Below are 25042 nucleotides of genomic sequence, written 5' to 3' on the forward strand. Positions count from 1 at the left end.
ATATTTTACAGAGCAGGACCGCGCCGTATGTTGCTGGGAACTGGAAACATTTATTGCCTGGATGGACTGTTAGCATCATTTGATGAGAGAAGCGCTGACAATGAGATTCGCCTGGAAAGATAAAATGGTAAAAAGTTTCTCCGTTTTCCGTGCTGCAGACTTTTGTTGATTTTGCGGTTTGAGAGTCGGCTTTTAGAGAGGCTGGGAAGGGAGAGGGTATTAGGCTTGGGGAAGTAGTGGATAAAGGAAAGGAGGAGGGGACAGCGAGAGGGATACATTTGAACATTTGGTTGTAATTTTTTTCTCACCCTCGACGCCATCGTGGTGTACTTTAAATAGTCTTCATTAATCTCTTGCGCGTAAACGTTTTGCGTAAAGACGCGCTCTGGAAATGTTACTCTGGCCTAATATGACAGTTCGTTTTTCGCTGAAGACAAAACACACTGAGGCCTGAGGTGATCTCTCTACCGGTCCTAGTCGTCCCTGAGGCGATCTCTCTACCGGTCCTAGTTGCGTCTGGAGCAATCTGAGCACAAAGCCAACACCAGATAAGTCCAAAGACTTGACACCGTTGTTGTTACCTTGAGGGTATTCTTTTCACATATAGTTAATTAAACCAGTGTGTGTTATGTGATGTTGTCAGTAGAGGGTTGAATACATACTGCTCCTATATTTGCCCGAGTTTAATAGTCTCTTCTGTAGTCTGCATCTCACCTCCACTGGATTGCAACATCCTTCCAAACTGGAGCCTGTCCAGCAAGTCTGAAATGTGAGTTTATATCTTGGGGTCATTTACTATACCTTGTAGTATCTAAACTCATTCTTATTCACAACTGTATCTTTCTCAGATTTTCAATTGTATTATAGGCCTTTTAGATGGGTCCTTTTTAGAGGCTAAAATGTACACTGTACATAACTTGTTTAATCTCTCTTTTTACAACTCAGCCCAGGGCCTTTGGTACACCATGTGCCCCAACTTGGTCTACAAAGCAGGTAGACTTTTAAACCTCTGTCTGAAAAGCATTTCTGCCTGGCACAAAAAAGCAGTCTCTGTGCACATACTGTGGACTCAGCAGGCTGGGCCAGTGAGCAGAAGGACCTCCTGATATTGTTTTGGAGTGGACTAGACTACATAACTCAGAGTTAAGTATTTAACTCACAGAGAGGCAGCACTGTATGGGAAATTAATGGGAAATGCATACATGCTGGGCCATTTTTATCTCCTGCACTCAATTACTCCTCTGTGGCCTTCTTGCTCTCTCTCTCTCTATTTCTCTTTCCACCAGAGCCCATTGCCATCACACACTGTTTATCAGTGTCTGGCTGATTGTTTGGGGTGGGTTCCCTGCCTGGCCCTGTGTGCTTTGTTTTTGATAGAACCCAAACAGCCACCCACAACCGCCCCGGGCTAAGTGCCATTGGCCTTCAGAGCTGGCCATTGAGCCTGACCTTTAACTCTAGCTGCCACCACTCTGTTTGGGGAGAGAGTGGACTTTGTCCTGCTGTTGTGATGCTGGTGGAAAGTGAGAGTGTGGACTTGGCTGGAGTGCGCTGTCATCTAAACAGCTCCTCTTTATGGGTTTAAAATGAGCCCTGGTCGCCATCGCTCTGTTCCCTGCCTTCGTCCCTGACTGGGCATATTTTAGAATTTGAGAGGGTAAACTGCTGTTCTGTGCCTGTGTGCTCTGCATAACTGATGTGTCGCCAATACGGAATCAGAGCCAGAGAGTAGAGACTGCACAGTGAGGAGTACAGGTTGAGAGCTTTAACTTCCTCGTTGTCCAAATCACTAAGGGCTTAAAATGGTCCACTCACGTGCACAGTCGTGAGAAATGCGCTATAGCTCCTCTTCTCCCTCAGGAAGTTAAAGGTTTTACAGCCGCACCATTGAGAGCAACTTGACTGGCTGCATCACTGCTTGGTATGGCAACAGCACCGCCATCGATCGCATGGCGCTACAGAGGGTGGTGCATCAGTACATCAGTACATCACTGGGGCTGAGCTCCCTGCCATCCAGGACCTCTATATCAGGCAGTGTGGTAGGAAGGTCATGAAAATCATTATAGATTCTAGCCAGCCAAGCCATAGACTGTTCTCTCTACTTCCGCACGGCAAGTACCACCGGTGTATCAAGTCTGACACCAACAGGCTCCTGAACAGCTTCTATCCCCAAGCCATAATACTGCTAAATAGCTTAAGGAATGGCTGCACAGACTGAGTTGACCCTTTTATTTTTGTACTGTCTCTATGCACACTCACAGGACTCTACACGCACACTGTTTTTGTACTGTCTCTATGCACACTCACAGGACTCTACACGCACACTGACACTCCAACACACACACAACATGCACACATTTGTACTGACTATGCAAACACACTCACATACAATTCGCTGTCTGCGTTTCTGAAACATCACTGCACTGTTGAATTGGTGCTTTTTCCTAGACCATGTTGCTATGTGCATAATAGCAATGTTAAACAGCATATTGGGGTTGAGAACAATGCCGCGGAGGCAGCAGCAGAATGAGGAGATGGGAACAGACCTTGTCTTAATTGTCTAAGAAAAGTGAGGAGAGAGGAAACCCCCAACTCAATTAGGTCTTTAATCAATAGCCTAACTGTTAAATGTGCCTGGCTTTATAAACTATCAATATATCTACAGAAACAAGACAGATCTTGTTCTGCTGCCTGTTTGAGTGTTTGTTTAATAACCCACTGATTCCGTGAGCACCAAGCCTCACACAACCACATGTTGGATAAGCAATTTTACAAATTCGGCTGTTATTAATCTTTGCTTTGATGTAATAAAGGCTTTACACTTTGTTGTTGTTAGAACAGCCGGTCTGGTATTATTTATTATTTATTTCGTGTTTACAGCTTCCAAATTGTTAAATTATATTTATAATAATAACTCAAATTTTTCTTGATCTCTTATTATTATTATTATTATTCTAAGTAATTTCATTATCATTAGTAGGCTTAGTCTGGCAGCCTTGTATAACCACCATCAAGCTGTAGGCCAAAGAGAGCATCCTGTGTAGTCTTAATACAGTAACTCATTTATGTCTATATTTCAATACTTTCACTTACATTCATTCATGTCATCACATACCATCTGAGTCATTCATGATTTGAAATGCAATCAAGCATTTCTGTTTTAAAATAAAATTAAGCGACCCTTGAATAATTAGCGTAAACAATAAATAAACCGTTCCATTTCGGAAATTGCATTCACGAATGAATGCTGCTGTTTTTAATGTTTGCTGTCATGAAGGCTTTACAACAAAAAAACATTACAACAGACTCTGGTACACTTCTCATTAATTAGTGTTTACATTGTTCCAAACGATCAGAAAAATGATATTGTAATCAAACAGCACCGGTTTCACAGCATTTGCTCTTTACCATATTTTTCTTGATTTCCAACTTGATGAGCAACCAGTAAACATTCCCCCGTTTCAAGTTGATTTGTGATGTCCTCTGCATCCATTTTTCTGTCACATGTGTTTGGACTTTATCACCATTTTTATTTCTGTGATTATGATAAGCTATAGGTCAGGCCTTATTGGTCACGTGCATGCAATGCAATGCAATGTGTCACAAAGAGAGCAAGGGGAAGGGAATGTTTTCCCTAAACAAATGAGGGATTTTGGTAACAGAACTTTTCAGTCAGAAATGACTGTAGTTATGTTGCAGCTTCAGCAACATGGACATCGTGATAAACACTGAAGTTCTGTAGTGGTTGCTGCAGCATGGAGGGGAGCGAGACAACGGGTGCTCGTCACACAGTCACTTGCTGTCAATTTTTTTTAACACAATGCAGCAAGTCTGAGCACAATCAAATCAATTGCGTTTGGATTTCCTCTAGTCATTTGTGTGTCCTAATTATTTCATCAAACAGTGCGCTTAAAGCATCAGACAAGCTAAGTGCATATAGTTGATTTCAACACCATAAGATGTCTATATATGGAAAAATACACATTTTTAAGTTTCGACCAATCCAGTGGCTAACTCCCTCCGCACGTTTGGACTCATCAGACCAAAGGACAGATTTCCACCAATTTAATGTCCATTGCTTGAGTTTCTTGGACCAAACAAGTCTCTTCTTATTATTGGTGTCCTTTAGTAGTGGTTGCTTTACAGCAATTTGAACATAAAGGCCTGATTTCACAGTTTCCTCTGAAAAGTTGATGTTGACATGTTTGTTACTGGAACTCTGTGAAGCATTTATTTGGGCTGCAATCTGAGGTGCATTTAAGGCTAATGAACTTATCCTCTGCAGCAGCGCTAACTCTGGGTCTTCCTTTCTTGTGGCAGTCCTCATGAGAGCCAGCTTCATAGCGCTTGATGGATTTTGCGACTGCACTTCAAGATCTTTCAAAGTTCATTACATTTTCCGGATTGACTGACCTTCATGTCTTAAAGTAATGATGGACTGTCGTTTCTCTTTGCTTATTTGAGCTGTTCTTGTCATAATATGGACTTATAGCCCTATCTTCTGTATACCAACTCTACCTTGTCACAACACAACTGATTGGCTCAAACGCAATAACAAGGAAAGAAATTCGACAAATTAACTTTTAACATGGCACACCTTAATTGAAATGCATTCCAGGTGTCTAGCTCATGATGCTGGTTGAGAGAATGCCAAGAGTGTGCAAAGCTGTCATCAAGGCAAAGAGTGGCTTCTTTGAAGAATCTCAAATATAAAATATATTTTGATTTTGTTTAACACTTTTTTGCTTACTACGTAATTCTATATGGGTTATTTCATCGTTTTTTGTCTTCACTATTATTCTATAATGTAGAAAAGTGTTTTTTTTTTTAAATAAGAAAAACCCTTGAATGAGTAGGTGTGTCCAAACTTTTGACTGGTACTTATACTTATATAGCTTAATTTTTTTTATTCTTTTTGGATTACGTGTGTATTGTTTTTCTAGGTATTACTGCTCTGTTGTAGCTATAAACACAAGCATTTTGCAGCACCTGCAATAGCATTTGTGTACGTGACCAATAAACTTTGATTTGTGGTCCTGTGTTCTAATCTAGAGGATGGTTTGTCTTTGTGTTAACAGCTCATTATGGCTCTCCCACAGAGCTCGGTGCAGGACCGGGGGGAGGAAGTGGAGGAGGGGGCCATATACAATGTGACACTGAAGAGGTGCCAGATCCAGCAGGCCGCCAACAAGGGAGCAAGATGGCTGGGGGTGAGTGGACCACTCTGCTCTTTCACTACAACACACTGGTTGAAAGCAATCGAACTTGTGAGAGACCTTGTCAGGCTCAAACAATAACCCTGCTGAATGCATTATGTCCATAGATAGATTTAATCTTGGACAGATTGTATTAATTTGCAGAGTTATATACAGTTGAAGTCGGAAGTTTACATACACCTTAGCCAAATACATTTAAACTCAGTTTTTCACAATTCCTGACAGTTAGGATCACCACTTTGTTTAAGAATGTGAAATGTCAGAATAATAGTAAAGAGATTTATTTCAGCTTTTATTTCTTTCATCACATTCCCAGTAGGTCAGAAGTGTACATACACTCAATTAGTATTTGGTAGCATTGCCTTTAAATTGTTTAACTTGGGTCAAATGTTTCAGGTAGCCTTCCACCATCTTCCCACAATATGTTGGGTGAATTTTGGCCCATTTCTTCTGACAGAGCTGGTGTAATTGAGTCAGGTTTGTAGGCCTCCTTGCTCGCACATGCTTTTTCAGTTTTGCCCACAAATGTTCTATAGGATTGAGGTCAGGGCTTTGTGATGGCCACTCCAATTCCTTGACTTTGTTGTTCTTAAGCCATTTTGCCACAACTTTGGAAGTATGCTTGGGGTCATTGTCCATCTGGAAGAACCATTTTAGACCAAGCTTTAACTTCCTGACTGATGTCTTGAGATGTTGCTTCAATATATCCATATCATTTTCTTTCCTCATGATGATATGTATTTTGTGAAGTGCACCAGTCCCTCCTGCAGCAAAGCACCCACACAACACGATGCTGCCATCCCCGTGCTTCACTGTTGGGTTGGTGTTCTTCGGCTTGCAAGCCTCCCCCTTTTTCCTCCAAACATAATGATGGTCATTATGGCTAAACAGTTCTATTTTTGTTTCATCAGACCAGATGACATTTCTCCAAAAAGTACGATCTTTGTCCCAATTTGCAGTTGCAAACTGTAGTCTGTCTTTTTTATGGTGGTTTTGGAGCAGTGGTTTCTTCCTTGCTGAGCAGCCGTTCAGGTTATGTTGATATAGGACTCGTTTTACTGTGGATATAGATACTTTAGTACCCGGTTCCTCCAGCATCTTCACAAGGTCCTTTGCTGCTGTTCTGGGATTGATTTGCACTTTTCGAACCAAAGTACTTACATCTCTAGGAGACAGAACATGTCTCCTTCCTGAGCATTATGACGGCTGTGTGGTACCATGGTGTTTATACTTGCGTACTATTGTTTGTACAGATTAACGTGGTACCTTCAGGCGTTTTGGAAATTGCTCCCAAGGATGAACCAGACTTGTGGAGGTCTACAATGTTTTTCTGAGGTCTTGGCTGATTTCTTTTGATTTTCCCATGATGTCAAGCAAAGAGGCACTGAGTTTAAAGGTAGGCCTTGAAATACATCCACAGGTACACCTCCAATTGACTAAAATTATGTCAATTAGCCTATCAGAAGCTTCTAAAGCCATGACATAATTTTCTATAATTTTTCAAGCTGTTAAAGGCACAATCAACTTAATGCATGTAAACTTCTGACCCACTGGAATTGTGATACAGTGAAATAATCTGTCTGTAAACAATTGTTGGAAAAAGTACTTGTGTCATGCACAAAGTAGATGTCCTAACCGACTTGCCAAAACTATAGTTTGTTAACAAGAAATTTGTGGAGTGGTTGAAAAACTAGTTTTAATGACTCCAACCTAAGTATATGTAAACTTCTGACTTCAACTGTAAGTCTATAGGCTAATTCATTGTGCAAAGTGTATGACAATAGTTTTGTGGATAGAGCTTGTCAGCTTCATTGTAAGATATACAGTAATACCAATTTGCAATCACAGGGTGTCTCATCCTGCGCAGGCCATACTAAAAACAACTGTTTCATGAGTAGCCTACTCAACTGTTTAGCTAAATGGGATTTCCTGATTTGCCGGTTCCAACTGCCACCATAATTCTTCTTTCCCTGCATGTTGCATCCTGTAAAAGCAAGGCATATAGAGGAGTACAACTATGCTACATTAACACATGACAGTACATATCTGAGTACTGGAGCATTATCCAGGCCGTGAGTGGGAGTAAGTGGGTGTTCTGTACATGTGACCTACCAGCTCGATTCAGTCTTATGTAGCAACATTTAAAAAACATTTTTTTTTACATTGGATAAAAGTATAGACTCAGAGCTAGAAAAGTGTATATCATACACTACAGATGAGAAAAAATGGGAAAGTAATTCTGCTTTGAAAGTTGATAAACTTGTAACCCCACTTCTGAGAAAATGGCTATTGAATGTTTTGGTACACCTTCTGGAGAGCTCTTTTTTTTGTCTACACCCATTCACCATCGTTCACACCCTCTTAAGCCTTAGCCCCACCCATCTCTTTAAGGATTCACATGTGAGGCCATGTGTTTAACAAAGTCAGTATGGTAGTGTACTAAACAAACAAAAGATTTCAAGATTAAGGCTGGTTTATACTCCGTTTATCCACATGTCTGTGGACAGTTGTCGCAATGACATCATGAACATTCTATTGTCGTCCAACATCAAACTTGTTATAAACACAAAAACGATAGGCTGCATGACATCTGGAGCCTGGGGTCCAAAATAACATAACTGGAGTATTTTGTTTATAAATTCATTTAGTGTGTGTCAATCTAGAAAACCAGGCAACTAAAAGCAACTTTCTAAACAATGTTTTGGTTTGTTTCTAGCTTGTTAGCTAGCTAGCTAAAGTTAAGTTAGCTGTCTAGCCAGCTCAATAATGACCATATCATAGCTGACAACGACTTAACTTTAGCAAATGTTTATTAATTTTTACAGGAATATAAACTCACATCAAGATCATTATTTACAAGTTAATGGTGAACTAATTAAAGAAAATAGCTTACGGTTGTGAGTGTGACAAAATCAAAGCAGGGCATTCTGCCAGAGAATTTTAGAACTTGAACACTGTCTCGTTGGCCTAACGTTATATCCTAATTTGTCTTCAGTGCAGGTCATGTTGTTCTTCACAATACTGTCTCTGGTAAACACACACCATATAAAATAAAATCAAAGTTTGTCACATGCACAGGATACATAAGGTGTAAATGGTACAGTGCAATGGTTACTTGCATAGTAGAGTATTTTGTTTAGACATGTACAGTGGGGAGAACAAGTATTTGATACACTGCCTATTTTACAAAGCATGTCTGTAATTTTTATCATAGGTAGACTTCAACTGTGAGAGACGGAATCTAAAACGTTTGATACATCAGAAAAGCAGAACTTAATATTTGGTACAGAAACCTTTGTTTGCTATTACAGAGATCATAAGTTTCCTGTAGTTCTTGACCAGGTTTGCACACACAGCAGCAGGGATTTTGGCCCACTCCTCCATACAGACCTTCTCCAGATCCTTCAGGTTTCAGGGCTGTCGCTGGGCAATACGGACTTTCAGCTCCCTCCAAAGATTTTCTATTGGGTTCAAGTCTGGAGACTGGCTAGGCCACTCCAGGACCTTGAGATGCTTCTTACAGAGTCACTCCTTAGTTGCCCTGGCTGTGTGTTTCGGGTCGTTGTCATGCTGGAGGACCCAGCCACGACCCATCTTCAATGCTCTTACTGAGGGAAGGAGGTTGTTGGCCAAGATCTCGCAATACGTGGCCCCATCCATCCTCCCCTTAATACGGTGCAGTCGGCCTGTCCCCTTTGCAGAAAAGCATCCCCAAAGAATGATGTTTCCACCTCCATGCTTCACGGTTGGGATGGTGTTCTTGGGGTTGTACTCATCCTTCTTCTTCCCCCAAACACGGCGAGTGGAGTTTAGACCAAAAGGCTCTATTTTTGTCTCATCAGACCACATGACCTTCTCCCATTGACAAACTTCAGACGGGCCTGGATATGCGCTGGCTTGAGCAGGATTTTAATCCATGACGGCGTAGTGTGTTACTAATGGTTGTCTTTGAGACTGTGGTCCCAGCTCTCTTCAGGTCATTGACCAGGTCCTGCCGTGTAATTCTGGGCTGATCCCTCACCTTCCTCATGATCATTGATGTCCCACGAGGTGAGATCTTGCATGGAGCCCCAGACCGAGTGTGATTGACCGTCATTCTTCCATTTTCTAATAATTGCGCCAACAGTTGTTGCCTTCTCACCAAGCTGCTTGCCTATTGTCCTGTAGCCCGTCTCAGCCTTGTGCAGGTCTACAATTTTATCCCTGATGTCCTTACACAGCCCTCTGGTCTTGGCCATTGTGGAGAGGTTGGAGTCTGTTTGATTGAGTGTGTAGACAGGTGTCTTTTTATACAGGTAACGAGTTCAAACAGGTGCAGTTAATACAGGTAATGAGTGGAGAACAGGAGGGCTTCTTAAAGAAAAACTAACATGTCTGTGAGAGCTGGAATTCTTACTGGTTGGTAGGTGATCAAATACTTATGTCATGCAATAAAATGCAAATGAATTACTTAAAAATCATACAATGTCATTTTCTGGATTTTGTTTTAGCTTCAATCTCTCACAGTTGAAGTGTACCTATGATAACAATTACAGACCTCTACATGCTTTGTAAGTAGGAAAACCTGCAAAATTGGCAGTGTATCAAATACTTGTTCTCCCCACTGTAGCTAGCTAGCTATTATACTCTGCTTCCACCGGGCATTCCACTGATTTCAAAACTCGGTCATCTTGTTCCGAGACAACAACACTGTTGATCACTGTTTCTTCCCCATCATTGTCATCAGAAGACTCTACAATGTCTGGTTCAATGAAAATGTTTTTACCTAAATCTGGATTTCCTCATCGTCTGATTCATTTTCAGAGTCCAAGAGAGTCGGCATGGCACGATCGTCCTCCAGAAATTGGAGTGCATAAGCAACACTTTTACAGTTCTTTGTAATATCTTTCACAAAAGACTCGATAGAAACTATTATCTGTCTCTTGAGTGACGCAGTGGTCTAAGGCACTGTGCCACTAGAGATCCTGGTTCGAGTCCCGTCTCTGTCGCAGCCGGCCGCGACCGGGTGACCCATGGGGTGGCGCACAATTTGCTCAGCGTCATCCAGGTTAGGGGAGGGTTTGGCCGGCAGGGATGTCCTTGTTCCATCGCGCTCTAGCGACTCCTGTGCGGGCCCGGGTGCATTTACGCTGACACGGTCGCCAGGTGTACGGGGTTTCCTCCAACACATTGGTGTGGCTGGCTTCTGGGTTAAGCGGGCATTGTGTCAAGAAGCAGCGCGGTTTGGTTAGGGTGTGTTTTGGAGGACGCACGGCTCTCGGGCCTTCGCCTCTCCCGAGTCTGTACGAGAGTTGCAGCGATGAGACAAGACTATAACTCCCAATTGGATACCACGAAATTAGGGAGGAAAAAAATAAAGGATTACCTACACATACTGAGCAGCTCACGTTAAAGACCGAAGCATGCTACATGGCAGACCAATCTGAACTCCTCTCGGCATGTCCAGCCCATCCATTATCTCAGCCAAACATGGCTAGTGGGAAGATTCCTGTCTTTTTTCAAGGCTAAACCAACTAGGCTCATCATTTAACCATTGTATTTGTATTTACAGATGGCATACAAGTGTGTTATTAAAGGTCACATGTTCCAGAGAGCATTTTTCCCAGAAAAGCAATTTTGATTAAAAATATTAATATTTACATTCAAATGCCTCTCCTGTGAAGTAGTGACAAGACATACGCCTAGTTTTCTGAAATGAGTCATATGAGTAAGCCAGTGAAAGCAAGATGTTGTCTTTCTGTGGTTGTTGATTGTAATCCCCTCATTTATTTAGTGGGAAAGCAAGATAACGTAAACGGTGAGCCACACTGGTGCTTTGTTTGTTGTGGCATTGCCCATAGGGTACCATCAGAAGAAATGTTATACAAATGCAAATAGAGTGAATGTGCATGTATATTTTTGCTACTCGGCAGTCAGTACATTTCCAGTGGCTAGATGTTTGCCAGAGAGCAGTGCTGACAGAGTAAAGAGCTAGTGAGTTTGACTAAATGCTGTCCTCTTTGCTTCCCTCTTTGAGCCAGTGGACGGGGTGTAGGAGGGGCACAGATTGGTGAGTTTCCTGTTGTAGCATGCAAGCAGCACCAAGTTCTCCCTTTTTCTCTCTCTCACTCTCTTCACTCCCCTCATTCTTCCCAACAGACACCATACTCGGACACATCTTCTTTGGAATTCAGTATAGAGTGCCCTTTGTCTCAATGCCTCTCCATCTGTCCCTCCATCTCCCTCTCCCCCATTCTCATCGTTCTAATATCCCTGGTTCTTTCCATCTTGTCGCATCGCAGGCGGAGGGGGACCGGCTGCCTCCCGGCCACACTGTGAGCCAGTTGGAAACCTGTAAGATCCGGAGTATCCGGGCGGGAACGCTGGAGCGTCTGGTGGAGACCCTGCTGACTGCATTTGAGGACAATGACCTCACCTACACCAACATCTTCCTGTCCACATACCGAGCCTTCGCCAGCACGCACACCGTGCTGCAGTTGCTGCTAGACAAGTACGTCTGGTTCTGGGCTGGGGGCCCATGGTGGCTAGAGTGTATAGCAGGAGCTGACAACAGCTGGTCCTGGTGGGACCTAGTGTGTGCAGGCTTTTGTCCCAGTCATAGTGCTATAACACCTGGTTCAATAATCAACATGATTTTGATGAAGTCACGTATGTGTAAGTGTTGAGCTGAGACAAAGTGTGTATAGACTGTGGCTCTCCTGAAACATGGTTGAAGAACACTACTGCTCTATATGAAGAGGCTGAAGAGACTGTTACTGGTCTCACTGCTTTTAGACTGATGGTAGATAGTGGTGCTGAATTCTTTTTTGTTTTGTCTTTCTCTCAGGTATGGAATTCCAGAGGATAGTGAAGAACAGACTGAGCAATGTAGAACCTCTGAAACCAAAGGAGCCGTTCGAACGTAAGATTTCTCAACGTCTCCTGCTTGCTTTTTACTTAGTCTGTCTGTCTTTCCTGTCTTGTCTTGTCTGTCTTTCTATATGGATTCAAGCACAGTTATTGTTACTTTGTAGCTCCCCAGTCTGCCATGCTCTCTGTCAGCAGCAGCAGCTTGCTCCCAGCAACCCTCCCTGACACTCTGCCCCCATCATCCCCCTCAGTGCCCTGGTCTCCATCCTGCGAGTCTGGCTGGACCAGTGTCCAGAGGACTTCCAGGAGCCTCCATCCTACCCCTGCCTCCACAGGGTGATGGCCTACCTACAGAGGGCCCTGCCTGGATCGGAGCCCATGCGTAAAGCCCAGAGTCTACTGGAGCAGCTGAAGGCTGAGGCCAGTCTGGATGTAGACTCAGAGGGTGGGTGAACAGTAAGATATCTAGTTAATTAGAACTCTATCCTCCAGAGGTGTGGACTCGAGTCACATGACTTGGACTTGAGTCAGACTCGAGTCACAAATATGATGACTTGCAACTCGACTTTGACTTTAACACCAATGACTCGTGACTTAACTTGGACTTGAGCCTTTTGACTCGATCTGACTTGATACCCTCCCCAAGCCCAAATATAAAAAATAGTGTGCAGCGCATCAACTCTTAATTTAACGGATTACAGTTTGAATCGGACATCAGCCAATCAAATTGTGCCAGCTGAGAAAAGGTTGCATGTGGCAGTGCAGAGGAACGTCAGCGGGTGAATTCAGACGGAGCCCTTGGAAAGATGATACCAAAGTTATTATTTTCGGATATAAAGACTATGCTGTATCAACAACAAAACGGATTGCAACTTGCAAAACATGCGGAAAGAAAAGGGCAGACGGAGGCGAAACAACTTCCAACTTTGTTCTACATTTGAAGCTGTGCAAAGAACGGTAAGTTGTGGCTAATATAGCCGACAGCTATATCATTCATAACTTTGCCAGTGTTTGCATGTTGGCTAACGTAACATTAAATCAATGAGCATCCACACAGTCAGTCAGTGCGGGAACGTGATCATTGCACCCAAGATTGAGCTACAACTGGCTAGGCAGATGGTAGCCTAAATCCTGCCTGATGTTACTGCTGTTCCTAAAACCATTGACATATGTTAGCCTACTGTAACCACACACACAGTTTGTGTTAAGGTTGGGCGATTGTGTACACGCCTACATCGTCCGAATGCGCCCCATAGCGATCCTCGATAGTCGATCCCTATTGGGGGGAGGGGGGTCTTTCTTATGGCTACCATTTTATTTAAATGGAAATATAAAGTTTATTTGGAAAGTAATAAATAATATATTTTTTAAAGCATTCATGATTGGCATAAATGTAATATACTAACTACTACTATTGTTAAAAATATGAAATGATATTACATTTGGTGAAGAGCACATTATGACTTGTTTAGGACTTGAGACTTGACTTGATACTTGTTGGTTTTGACTTGAGACTTGACTCGGCCCTGTCTGTCTTGACTTGGGACTTGAGTGCTAAGACTTGACTTACTTGTGACATGTAAATAATGACTTGGTCCCACCTCTGCTATCCTCTCTCAATTCTTTAGTCTTATCTTTGTGCATCTCTTCCTTTCCTTCCTTTCTCTCTCTAAATACCTTTATCTCTGTTTGGCCTTCATTCATTAATCTGATCATTACTCCTACTCCTGATAGGTTTTTCTGGTGGTTTCCACAGCAACAGCTTCTTCTGCTTGGCTGAGGATGAGGGAGTAGAGATTGAGGTCCAGGAAGGCTTCCTGTCATTTGATGCAGACTTGGTGGCCGACCAGCTGACCTATATGGATGCGGTAAGAGAAAGGCTGAGGGAGAGAGTCTGTGTGGGAGTATGGGTTGCCAGGTTGGATTTGAACAATGCAGGATAAATATAAGTTATGTGTTTTAATACTAATAGTCAAATTTTGTCTGTTTCCAGTTGTTGTTCAAGAAGGTGATTCCTCACCACTGCCTGGGCTCCATCTGGTCCCAGAGGGATAAGAAACAGAACAAGCACAGTGCTCCCACCATCCGTGCCACCATCACCCAGTTCAACGCTGTGGCAGCGTGTGTGGTCAGCACCATACTGCACCGACAACAGATCCGCCCGCTTCTCAGGGCACGGGTCATCAAGCGCTGGATAGACATCGCTCAGGAGTGTCGCGTGCTTAAGAACTTCTCCTCGCTCCGTGCCATTGTGTCTGCACTGCAGTCCAACCCACTCTACAGACTGAAGAGGGCCTGGTCCTGGGTGCCCAAGTGAGTCTCTTTCACAACCTGGGTGCATAATGATTAGTCATTATGTTGCAGTAACTTTATTACTGGCAGTCATGAGTCATGACTGCATTAAAATTCCATGTGACCGTTGAGTCACAGTAATCTAATTTACAGCAAAGAATTGTTACAGGGGATTAATGAATCAATTCAAAGCTGGGGATGATTAGGTGGCCATGGAATTTAGCCAGGACACTGGGGTTAACACCCCTACTTTTACAATAAGTGTCATGGAATCTTTAGTGACCACCGAGTCAAGCCACCCATTTAACATCCCACCTGGAAACCCACACCCTACACAGGGTAATGTCCCCATTCACTGCCCTGGGATATTATATAGAATTTTTTTAGACCAGAGGAAAAAGTGACTGATCAGAACCAACCCTGCTTAGCTTCAGAGGCAGTGGGATTCAGGGTGGTGTGCTGCTGGCATATAGGCATAGGCGATGCTGTTGATTCATTGCCTAGTAATTGTGCATATTTTATACATTCATAATGAATAGGCTGACACATTACCTTTAGCTACAGAATATCTCACCATCGGGAGTTTCCATCTCCTCTCCTTCCTTCCTTTCTCCAGTGCGAAGAGATAGGGACTGTCAACAGTTTAATGAAATGTGTTTCGTTGTGAAAACATTTTACTATTGATGTTTCTAAACAGATTTCACTAGGTTTCCCCAATGAAGCACTGGGTAAATGCAGGAACAGGGTTGGAGAGTTTGGGCAGAATTATCACCTGTCGCGCAGCAAGAGTCTGCATGCTCCTCAAACAGTGGTTGATGCCTGGAGTGGAATAACCGGAGGAGCCTGAAAAACAAACCAGCGGGAAAACGGCCTCCATTCATTATTTCAGGGCATATGGATGACATGTCTTTTTGTCCCTGTTCCTGTCCCTGTTCCTGCCCATTTGATAATAGGCCATTCTAAATCAAAACTAAATTAGCATATTAGGAAAGACAAGATTAAAGTTAGAATAGAGAAAATATGATCACTTGATAAGAGTGATTGCTGTTTATTATCTATGCATAGTCACTTTATAAATGACCTTGACTAACCTGTATCCCCCCGCACATTGAATCGGTACCCCCTGTATATAGCTTCGTTTTTGTTATGTAATTTTCTTGTTCCTTTTTAAAAAAAATTTTTTTTACTTTGTTTAATCAATATTTTCTTTAACTCTATTTCTTGAACTGCATTGTTGGTTAAGGGCTTGTGAGTAAAAATTTCACGATAAGGTGTTGTTGTATTTGGCGCATGTGACAAATTAAAAATTTTATTTGAAAACCGCATGTCCTGCCTGAGACGAACAGAGCGCAAGCTTTTTTTTATTTTCATCAATAGCCTATAGTCACCTCATGCAGCCCATGTAAGTTTAGATTTTTAAGACATTCTGAGGATTGTATCATTAACAACTAAAGTTGCCAAATATCTCTAAATCTAGCATATACGACCTGTTTCAAATCATCACTTCATCAACATAGTCACTTCATACGCGCATTCACGCCGGAGTGGGAAAAATATCCTTTCTGTTCTTATTCAGCTACGTTCAATATTCTTCTTCTTACTACAAAATCATATGATAGCCTATAAAATAATGTCACGGGACTTATAAGCATATCGTATCTGCTAAATGAACAAGCCTACAGCCTATATCATGGTGCATAGCCAGATTACATACAGTAGGTCAACTCCATATTCTGTTCCTCTGAAAAAAATCAACTATATCATAATGTTTCTTTAGACCTGCGTAAAATAAATGGATTTATTGTGATGGTGTATATAACATTTATTTATTCTACTTTTTTAAACATAGATTTTTCAAAGGTGTGCATTTGCGACTTGTATGCATGGAGGCCTGGAGACCGGAGCTCTTTTGCATGACAATAACCAGCGGACCAAAATTTCATGCCACAGCCCTAGTCACAACTCATGTGATAGAATTCCTATATATTCCCAATTAGTTCTAACCTTTCTCTATGTAATTCTCCCAGAGACAGCATGTCTACGTTTGAAGAGCTATCAGACATCTTCTCAGATCACAACAACTACCTGACTAGCCGAGAGCTGCTGATGAGGGTGAGACTCTGCTCTGTTAAATACCATCATATGAGAGGGTTTGGTTTTTGGCGTAGTGATTGATGTCGAATCACTACTACAATCAATCTACTTTTTCCCCTACAGGAGGGCACCTCTAAATTTGCCAATCTGGAAGGCTGTGCTAAGGAGCACCAGAAACGCACTCACAAACGACTCCAGCTGCAGAAGGAAATGGTGAGAGATGGTGCCACTGGCAGTTTGAGGCCCAGTTTGTTTCCGTTTCAGGAGGGGAGTCAAAGTGAGATAAGCTTGGCTGTGCCTGCTGATGTATCGGTATGATTTTGAACCATTGCTCTGTCTCTCCTCCCAGGGTGCCATGCAGGGGACAATACCTTACCTGGGCACCTTCCTGACAGACCTGACCATGTTAGATACAGCCCGGTCAGACCTAGTAGAGGTGAGCCTTACTATCATCCTACTCCTTCTGTTTGGTTGTAGAATTCTCCTGTGTGTTGTAGGGATTGGCACTCAAATGGACGTCAAAACACGATCTTTAACTAGAGATTTTTTTTTTCTTCTTCAAATATTGTAAAACTATTTGGTGGAATGTGCTTTGGCCTGTCCCAGAAAAACAAATGCTATTTTGTCTGAATTTGCTTTGTGTCCATGTGTACATGTGCATTTGTGGGGCACAACAAAAAAAGAAACCAAGGCAAGCATCACACAGTTATTCTCCCTAAATTCCCATTTCCCTCAGTGTCTCACTCCCTCAATTGCATTCAGACCGCTCCCTATACACACACATGCTGAGTTTCCACACAATCTCCTGTTAGGCCTACAGAAATAAATGCCTATAATAACAGTGGGACGGTGACGGGATAGGTGGGCTCTAAAAGATCGGATACACAAGCTACATTCCTTGCCAAATGATGACAGTTTTATCACAAATTCAAAATGGACAACAATGAGCTGCTGTTTTGGAATAATTGTGTCACGTCTGTTTTCCTCTACTTTGAGAACTGCTAGTGCCATTTTAGAATTGGTTAGTCTACGCTATAACCTCCCTAAACATAGATAGGTTCCACACTGAAAATAGGAAAAAAACATTTGTTTGATAAAGACAGAGCGTATTTTCATCAGAATCATTAAAACTAGGCCGACTCACGAAGTGGATGTTGTGGCTGTAATTCATCACCATGCAGAGTTCAATTTGGAATTGTTCATCCGTTTAGAAAATTCCAAAGAACAGTCAGAATAAACTAAATGATATGTCTATCGGCCTATTTTTATTTGACCTTTTTAACTAGGCAAGTCGGTTAAGAACAAATTCTTATTTACAATGATGGCCTAGTAACAGTGGGTATACTGCCTTTTTCAGGGGCAGAAAGACCAATTTTATACCTTGTCAGCTCGGGGATTCGATCTAGAAACCTTTCGGTAACTGGCCCAAAGCTCTAACCACTAGGCTACCTGCCACCCCCTCTCTAACTACTAGGCTACCTGCCACCCCCTCTCAAACCAATAGGCTACCTGCCACTCCCTCTCTAACCACTAGGCTACCTGCCACTCCCTCTCTAACCACTAGGCTACCTGCCACCCCCTCTCTAACCACTAGGCTACCTGCCACCCCCTCTCTAACCACTAGGCTACCTGCCACCCCCTCTCTAACCACTAGGCTACCTGCCACCCCCTCTCTAACCACTAGGCTACCTGCCACCCCCTCTCTAACCACTAGGCTACCTGCCACTCCCTCTCTAACCACTAGGCTACCTGCCACCCCCTCTCTAACCACTAGGCTACCTGCCTCCCCCTCTCTAACCAATAGGCTACCTGCCACTCCCTCTCTAACCACTAGGCTACCTGCCACCCCCTCTCAAACCAATAGGCTACCTGCCACTCCCTCTCTAACCACTAGGCTACCTGCTTCCCCTATATAGAAGAAAATTAGACAGATTTTGGTTTGTAACCCTTACATTGTTTTCCTTTCAATGCCCCAAACTAAGCCCTGTTTCAAATGATCCCTCTTTGAGAAGAAATGTTTCAGATCACTTTGCACTGGCAACTTTTTTCATTTGTAAAAATATTCTGTTCTATTTTATTCTGTTACTGTGATAAGGGCTTTGAAAATAAGAGTCTTGTCTGCTAAATTAACAAAACAAGTCTGTCATTGCACAGCCATAGGCTTCTTCAAGTTAGCACCACTGCTGAGGTTAGTGCCTTTTTTGAAGACTGTGTTCCATAATATAACCAGTTGATATTAGGCTTTACATAAATTCGACGTAAATGGCAATATCTTTTTATTCTGAATATACAGTGCATTCGGAAAGTATTCAGGCCCCTTGACTTTTTCCACATTTTGTTACGTTACAGCCTTCTTATTCTAAAATAGATTATTTTTTTTCCCCTCATTAATCTACACACAGTGGGCCTCCCAGGTGGCGCAGTGGTTAAGGGCGCTGTACTGCAGCCATCAGAGACTCTGGGTTCGCGCCCAGGCTCTGTCGTAACCGGCCGTGACCGGGAGGTCCGTGGGGCGATGCACAATTGGCCTAGCGGGAGGGCTTAGCCGGTAGGGATGTCCTTGTCTCATCGCGCACTAGCGACTCCTGTGGCGGGCCGGGCGCAGTGCACGCTAACCAAGGTTGCCAGGTGCACAGTGTTTCCTCCGACACATTGGTGTCAGTAGCCGGTAGTGTTGCGTATTCGCATGACTTTCATGCGTCCTACCGAGTACGGGAGTTGTAGCGATGAGACAAGATAGTAGCTACTAAAAACAATTGGATATCACGAAATTGGGGAGAAAAAGGGGTAAAATTAAAAATAAAAAAAATCTACACACAGTAGATTTCTAAAAACAGGTTTTTAGAAATGTTAACAAACTAAACTAAAACTAAAAAACGGATACCGTATTCAGAACCTTTGCTATGAGACTTGAAATTGAGCTCCGGTGCATCCTATTTCCAAACATCCTTGAGATGTTTACAACTTCATTGTAGTCCATCTGTGGTAAATTCAATTGATTGGACATGATTTGGAAAGGCTGTCCGAGCAAAAAGTTATCAGAGCAAAAACTAAGCCATGAGGTCAAAATAATTGTCTCTCCGAGACAGGATTGTGTCGATGCACAGATCTGGGGAAGGGTACCAAAACATGTCTGCAGCATTGCAGGTCCCCAAGAACACATTAGCCTCCATCATTCTTAAATGGAAGAAGTTTGGAACCACCAAGACTCTTCCATCCGGCCAAACTGACCAATCGGGGGAGAAGGGCTTTGAACCCGATGGTCACTCTGACAGAGATCCAAAGTTACTCTGTGGAGAAGGGAGAACCTTCCAGAGGGACAAACATCTCTGCAGCACTCCAATAATCAGGCCTTTATGGAAGAGTGGCCAGACGGATGCCACTCCTCAGTAAAAGGCACATGACAGACTGCTTGGAGTTTACCAAATGGCACCTAAAGGACTCTCAGACCATGAGAAACAAGATTCTCTGGTCTGATGAAACCAAGATTGAACTCTTTGGCCTGAATACCAAGCGCCATGTCTGGAGGAAACCTGACACCATCCCTACGGTGAAGCATGCTGTGGGGATGTTTTTCAGCGGCAGGGACTGGGAGACTAGTCAGGATCGAGGGAAAGATAAATGGAGCAAAGTACAGAGATCCTTGATGAAAACCTGCTCCAGAGCGCTGAGGACCTCAGACTGGGGCGAAGGTTCACCTTCCAACAGGACAATGAACCTAAGAGCACAGCTAAGACAACGCAAGAGTAGCATCGGGACAAGTCTGAATGTCCTTGAGGTTGCCCAGCCAGAGCCCAGAACCTGATCGAACACCTCTGGAGAGACCTGAAAATAGCTGTGCAGCAACATCCAACCTGAGAGAGCTTGAGAGGATCTGCAGAGAAGAATGGGAAAAACTCCCCAAATACAGGTGTGCCAAGCTTATGCCCAAGAAGACTAGAAGCTGTAATCGCTGCCAAAGATGCTGCAACAAAGTCATGAGTAAAGGGTCTGAATTCTTATGTAAATGTAAGATTTCAGTTATTTGAATTTTTTTCCAAACATTTCTAAATATCTATTTTTGCTTTGTCATTATTGTGTGTGTGTGGATTGATGAGGAAAAAACAGACAATAGATTTGAGAATTGATTAACAAAATGTGGAAAAAGTGAAAGGGTCTGAATACTTTCCGAATGCACTATATATGAGGCAATTTGGATTAGTTATCTCTAATGGTTATGATAAATTAGGCATTGCTGTGCACTGTTCGCATATGCATAAATGCGCACAATTTTCCAGTGCGGACCTTGCCCTTGTCTTCTAAAAATAGATTTTTAATAAAAATAGAAACTCAGTACTCGAACGGTCAAAATATGCCAAATGCCCTTCCCTGGTGTGTTGGTACTGCTGTTTGCAACTAGAGCATGAGTTTCCATTAGCATTTTAGTATTTGTTTGGCAGTTTTTAGAGTAGTACACCGCCACTGTTTGTTTAGCCTGCACACTGTGGTACACTACATGGCTCATTGAACATCTCATTCCAAAATCATGGGTATTAATATGGAGTTGTTCCACCCTTTGCGAACCACGAACCATGAAAAACAGCCTCAGACCAATATTCTTCCTCCACCAAAGTTTACAGTTGGCACTATGCATTGGGGCAGGTAGCGTTCTCCTGGCATCGGCCAAACCTAGATTCGTCCGTCGACTGCTAGATGCTGAAGTGTGATTCCTCACTCCAGAGAACGTGTTTCTGCTGCGCCAGAGTCCAATGGCGACGAGCTTTACATGACTCCAGCAGACGCTTGGCATTGCACATAGTTATCTTCGGCTTATGTTGAGGCTGCTTGGCCATGGAAACCCATTTCATGAAGCAACCGACGAACAGTTCTTGTGCTGACGTTGCTTCCAGAGGCAGTTTGTAACTCGTTATTGAGTGTTGCAAGCGAGAACAGACGTTTTTTACACTCTATGCGCTTCAGCACTCGACAGTCATGTTCTGTGAGCTTGTGTGGCCTACCACATTGCGGTTGAGCCGTTGTTTCTCCTAGATGTTTCCACTTCACAATAACAGCACCTACAGTTGACCAGGGCAGCTCTAGCAGGGCAGACATTTTACAAACTGACTTGTTGTTAAGGTGGCATCCTATGATCGTTGAAAGCCACTGAGCTCTTCAGTACAGGTCATTCAATTTGTCAATTTTTGTCTATGGAGATTGCATGGCTGTGTTCTCGATTTTATACACTTGTCAGCAACGGGTGTGGCTGAACTAGCCGAATCCACAAATTTGAATGGGTGTCCACACACTTTTGTGGTGTATCTGCGTTCAGTCTGTCACACTGTCGCGTTTGTGTTGTCTGCAGGGGGGGCTAATCAACTTTGATAAGAGGCGAAGGGTGAGTCTCATCTTTAACCTGTTCTAAACCACTAATTAGGTAAAGGGGACAAGTCATTGTTAGTAGTCAGCTTTATTGATATGACTGACCTTGATCTCTCTGACTCTCTTATTCAGGAGTTTGAGGTGATCGCTCAGATCAAGCTGCTGCAGTCTGCGTGTAACAGCTACTGTCTTAGTGCTGATGATGCCTTCCTGCGCTGGTTCAAGAACCAGCCCCAACACAGCGAGGAGGAGAGGTACAAACAACATCATCAATCATTCACGCTATATGCACACAGTGTCTTCAGAAAGTGTTAATAACCCTCAACTTTTCTACATTTTGTTGTTACAGCCTGAATTTAAAATGGATTAAATTGCAAAAAAATAAATTGGTCACTGGCCTACACACAATACCCTGTAATGTCAATGTAGAATTATGTTTTTAGAAATTAATTAAAAATGAAAACCTTTAGTGTCTTGAGTCAATAAGTATTCAACCCCTTTGTTATGGACAGCCCAAATAAGTTCAGCAGTTAAGATTTGCTTAACAAGTCACATAATAAGTTGCATGGACTCACTCTGTGTTCAATAGTAGAGTTTAACATGATTTTTGAATGACTACCTCATCTCTGTACCACCAAAAATACAATTATCTGTAAGGTCCCTCAGTCAAACTGTGAATGTCAAACACAGATACAACCGCAAAGACCAACAAGGCACTAAAATAATACTGCAAAAAAAATTGGCGACGCAAATAACACTTTGTTTTCAGGACAAAAAGTAATGTTTGGGCCAAATCCAATAACAACCTGAAACAAAAGGCCAAATCTACACTGGATGTTTCTGAGTGGCCTAGTTAGTTCAAAAACAATTACATCTACCTGAAAATCCTTGGCAATGGTTGTCTAGCAATGTTCAACAACCAATTTGACAGAGCTTGAAGAATTTCAAAACTAATAATAGTCTAATAATGCACAATGCAGGTGTGGAAAGCTCTTAGAGACTTACCCAGAAAGACTCACAGCTGTAATCACAGCCAAAGGTGCCTCTACAAATAATTGACTCAGGGGTGTGAATACTTATGTGAATTAGATATTTCTGCATTTCATTTTAAATAAATTTGCTATAATAAAACAAAACATGTTTTGGGGTATTTAAAAAAAATATATATAAAATTCAGGCTGTAACACAGCAGTGTGGAATTACTCAAGGGGTATGAATACGTTCTGAAGGCACTGTGTGTGTGTGTTTCACAATTCCTGACATTTAATCCAAGTAAAAATTCCCTGTCTTAGGCCAGTTAGGATCAACACTTTATTTTAAGAATGTGAAATGTCAGAATAATAATAGAGAATGATTTATTTCAGCTTTTATTTCTTTCATCACATTCCCAGTGGGTCAGAAGTTTACATACTAATTGAGTGTATGTGGTAACATTGCCTATACATTTTTTTATTTGGGTCAAACGTTTCGGGTAGCCTTCCACAAGCTTCCCACAATAAGTTGGGTGAATTTTGGCCCATTCCTCCTGACAGAGCTGGTGTAACTGAGTCAGGTTTGTAGGCCTCCTTGCTCACACACGCTTTTTCAGTTCTACCCACAATTTTTCTATGGGATTGCGATCAGGGCTTTGTGATGGTCACTCTAATACCTTGACTTTGTTGTCCTTAAGCCATTTTGCCACAACTTTGGAAGTATGCTTGGGGTCATTGTCCATTTGGAAGACCCATTTGCGACCAAGCTTTAACTGATGTCTTGAGATGTTACTTCAATATATCCACATAATTTTCCAGCCTCATGATGCAATCTATTTTGTGAAGTGCACCAGTCCAGTCTCAACATTAACAGTGAAGAGGTGACTCCCAGATGCTGGCCTTCTAGGCAGAGTCTCAAAGAAAAAGTAATATCTCAGACTGGCTGCTAAAAAGAAAAGATTAAGATGGGCAAAAGAACACAGACACTGAACAGAGGAACTCTGCCTAGAAGGCCACCATCCCGGAGTCGCCTCCTCACTGTTGACGTTGAGACTGGTGTTTTGCTCTTTCTCTGTGCTTTGCTCTCTTTCATTCTGATTGTTTGATTCATTATGCTGAGGCTAAATAGGCTGGTAGCAGTGACGTCATAATGATTCTCTGTTCATCTCCTGTAGCCATGCTATGTCTTGTGACATTGAAGGAGTCGGAGACAGCAGTCCAACCTTACCCAAACTTCGCAAGAGCATGGTTAAGAGACTCAGCCTGTAAGTACACACTGAAGGAATTAAAAAATGAAGGATACTGTACCTTACATTTAGATTTCCAAGATATCTACCCTGAAATATAGACTTGGTATTGTTGTAGAATTCCTAGGACGATCAGATTTGGAACCTTCGCCTTTGACATAATATTTGTTATGTTTTAACAGGAAACAGTTATATCAGTGTGATGTTAGATCTATCTGACGCATTTGCTCTTTTTTTTAACCTGACCATTTCCCCTCTGTCACCAGACTGTTCCAAGGAGCAGACTCAGCAGGCTGTTCCCCAGTGAGGGAAACACCTCGGTCGCCCCCTACTGGCAGCTCAGGGGAGAGCGTGGACTCAGTCAGTGTGTCGTCCAGTGACTCCAGCCCTTCAGACAGCGAGGGCCTAGGCATGACACCTATACACACTTCAGATACACAGCAGAACAAGGTAAAGCACTAACACCCACTCCCCTATTGTTATATTACTTCAAGTATGTTTTACTAGCTAAGTTGGTGAGGGATTTACACACTCCATATTTTACATTTACTTTGTTCTGTATTGTCACATTTTGTTTTCCCATCATGTGTAAATAATTCTAGGTATAAAGTAGTTGTTGTAATTATGTCAGCATTGTGTGCTAACTAATGTATCTGTTTGTGTCCAGGTGTCCGAGTCTTGCTATTGCATTTCTCTCCACTCCATGGACACTACCTTGTCCTCAGCCAGTGTTCCTGTGACCCCGGCCTCACCCTTCCTCCCTGGCCCACCCTGCATGCACCATCGCTTGGACTCCCTGACGCCCATGTCCCCCTCCTCTCCCCTGCCCCCTGCCTACAACACCCAGGCTCAGGACGCCTGCATCATCAGAGTCAGCCTGGAGCAGGGCAACGGCAACCTCTACAAGAGCATCATGGTACGTCTCAGCAGGAGATTAGTACTTTGATTCAGATGGCCAAGACATTTTGAATAAATGTATGGAACCATTTTAGTGGTTTTTGATTGGTACATGGTG

At 42.7% G+C, this 25042-nt stretch overlaps 1 protein-coding gene across 1 annotated transcript in view; it reads left to right on the forward strand.

The window, feature by feature from the left end:
* The window catches only part of LOC139406573 (ral guanine nucleotide dissociation stimulator-like 1), a 407527-nt gene continuing 382485 nt past the window's right edge, over positions 1-25042 (forward strand). The window contains exons 1-15 of the mRNA XM_071149304.1: positions 1-127; positions 5100-5210; positions 11498-11706; positions 12043-12117; positions 12317-12510; positions 13800-13933; positions 14059-14378; positions 16385-16469; positions 16575-16664; positions 16801-16887; positions 21793-21825; positions 21942-22063; positions 23956-24045; positions 24294-24477; positions 24695-24943. Coding sequence (XP_071005405.1) covers positions 83-127; positions 5100-5210; positions 11498-11706; positions 12043-12117; positions 12317-12510; positions 13800-13933; positions 14059-14378; positions 16385-16469; positions 16575-16664; positions 16801-16887; positions 21793-21825; positions 21942-22063; positions 23956-24045; positions 24294-24477; positions 24695-24943 — 2028 coding nt within the window. The 5' untranslated portion in view covers positions 1-82. The remainder of the gene's footprint in view (positions 128-5099; positions 5211-11497; positions 11707-12042; positions 12118-12316; positions 12511-13799; positions 13934-14058; positions 14379-16384; positions 16470-16574; positions 16665-16800; positions 16888-21792; positions 21826-21941; positions 22064-23955; positions 24046-24293; positions 24478-24694; positions 24944-25042) is intronic.

Source organism: Oncorhynchus clarkii, chromosome 4, assembly GCF_045791955.1.
Source record: "Oncorhynchus clarkii lewisi isolate Uvic-CL-2024 chromosome 4, UVic_Ocla_1.0, whole genome shotgun sequence".
NCBI lineage: Eukaryota > Metazoa > Chordata > Actinopteri > Salmoniformes > Salmonidae > Oncorhynchus > Oncorhynchus clarkii.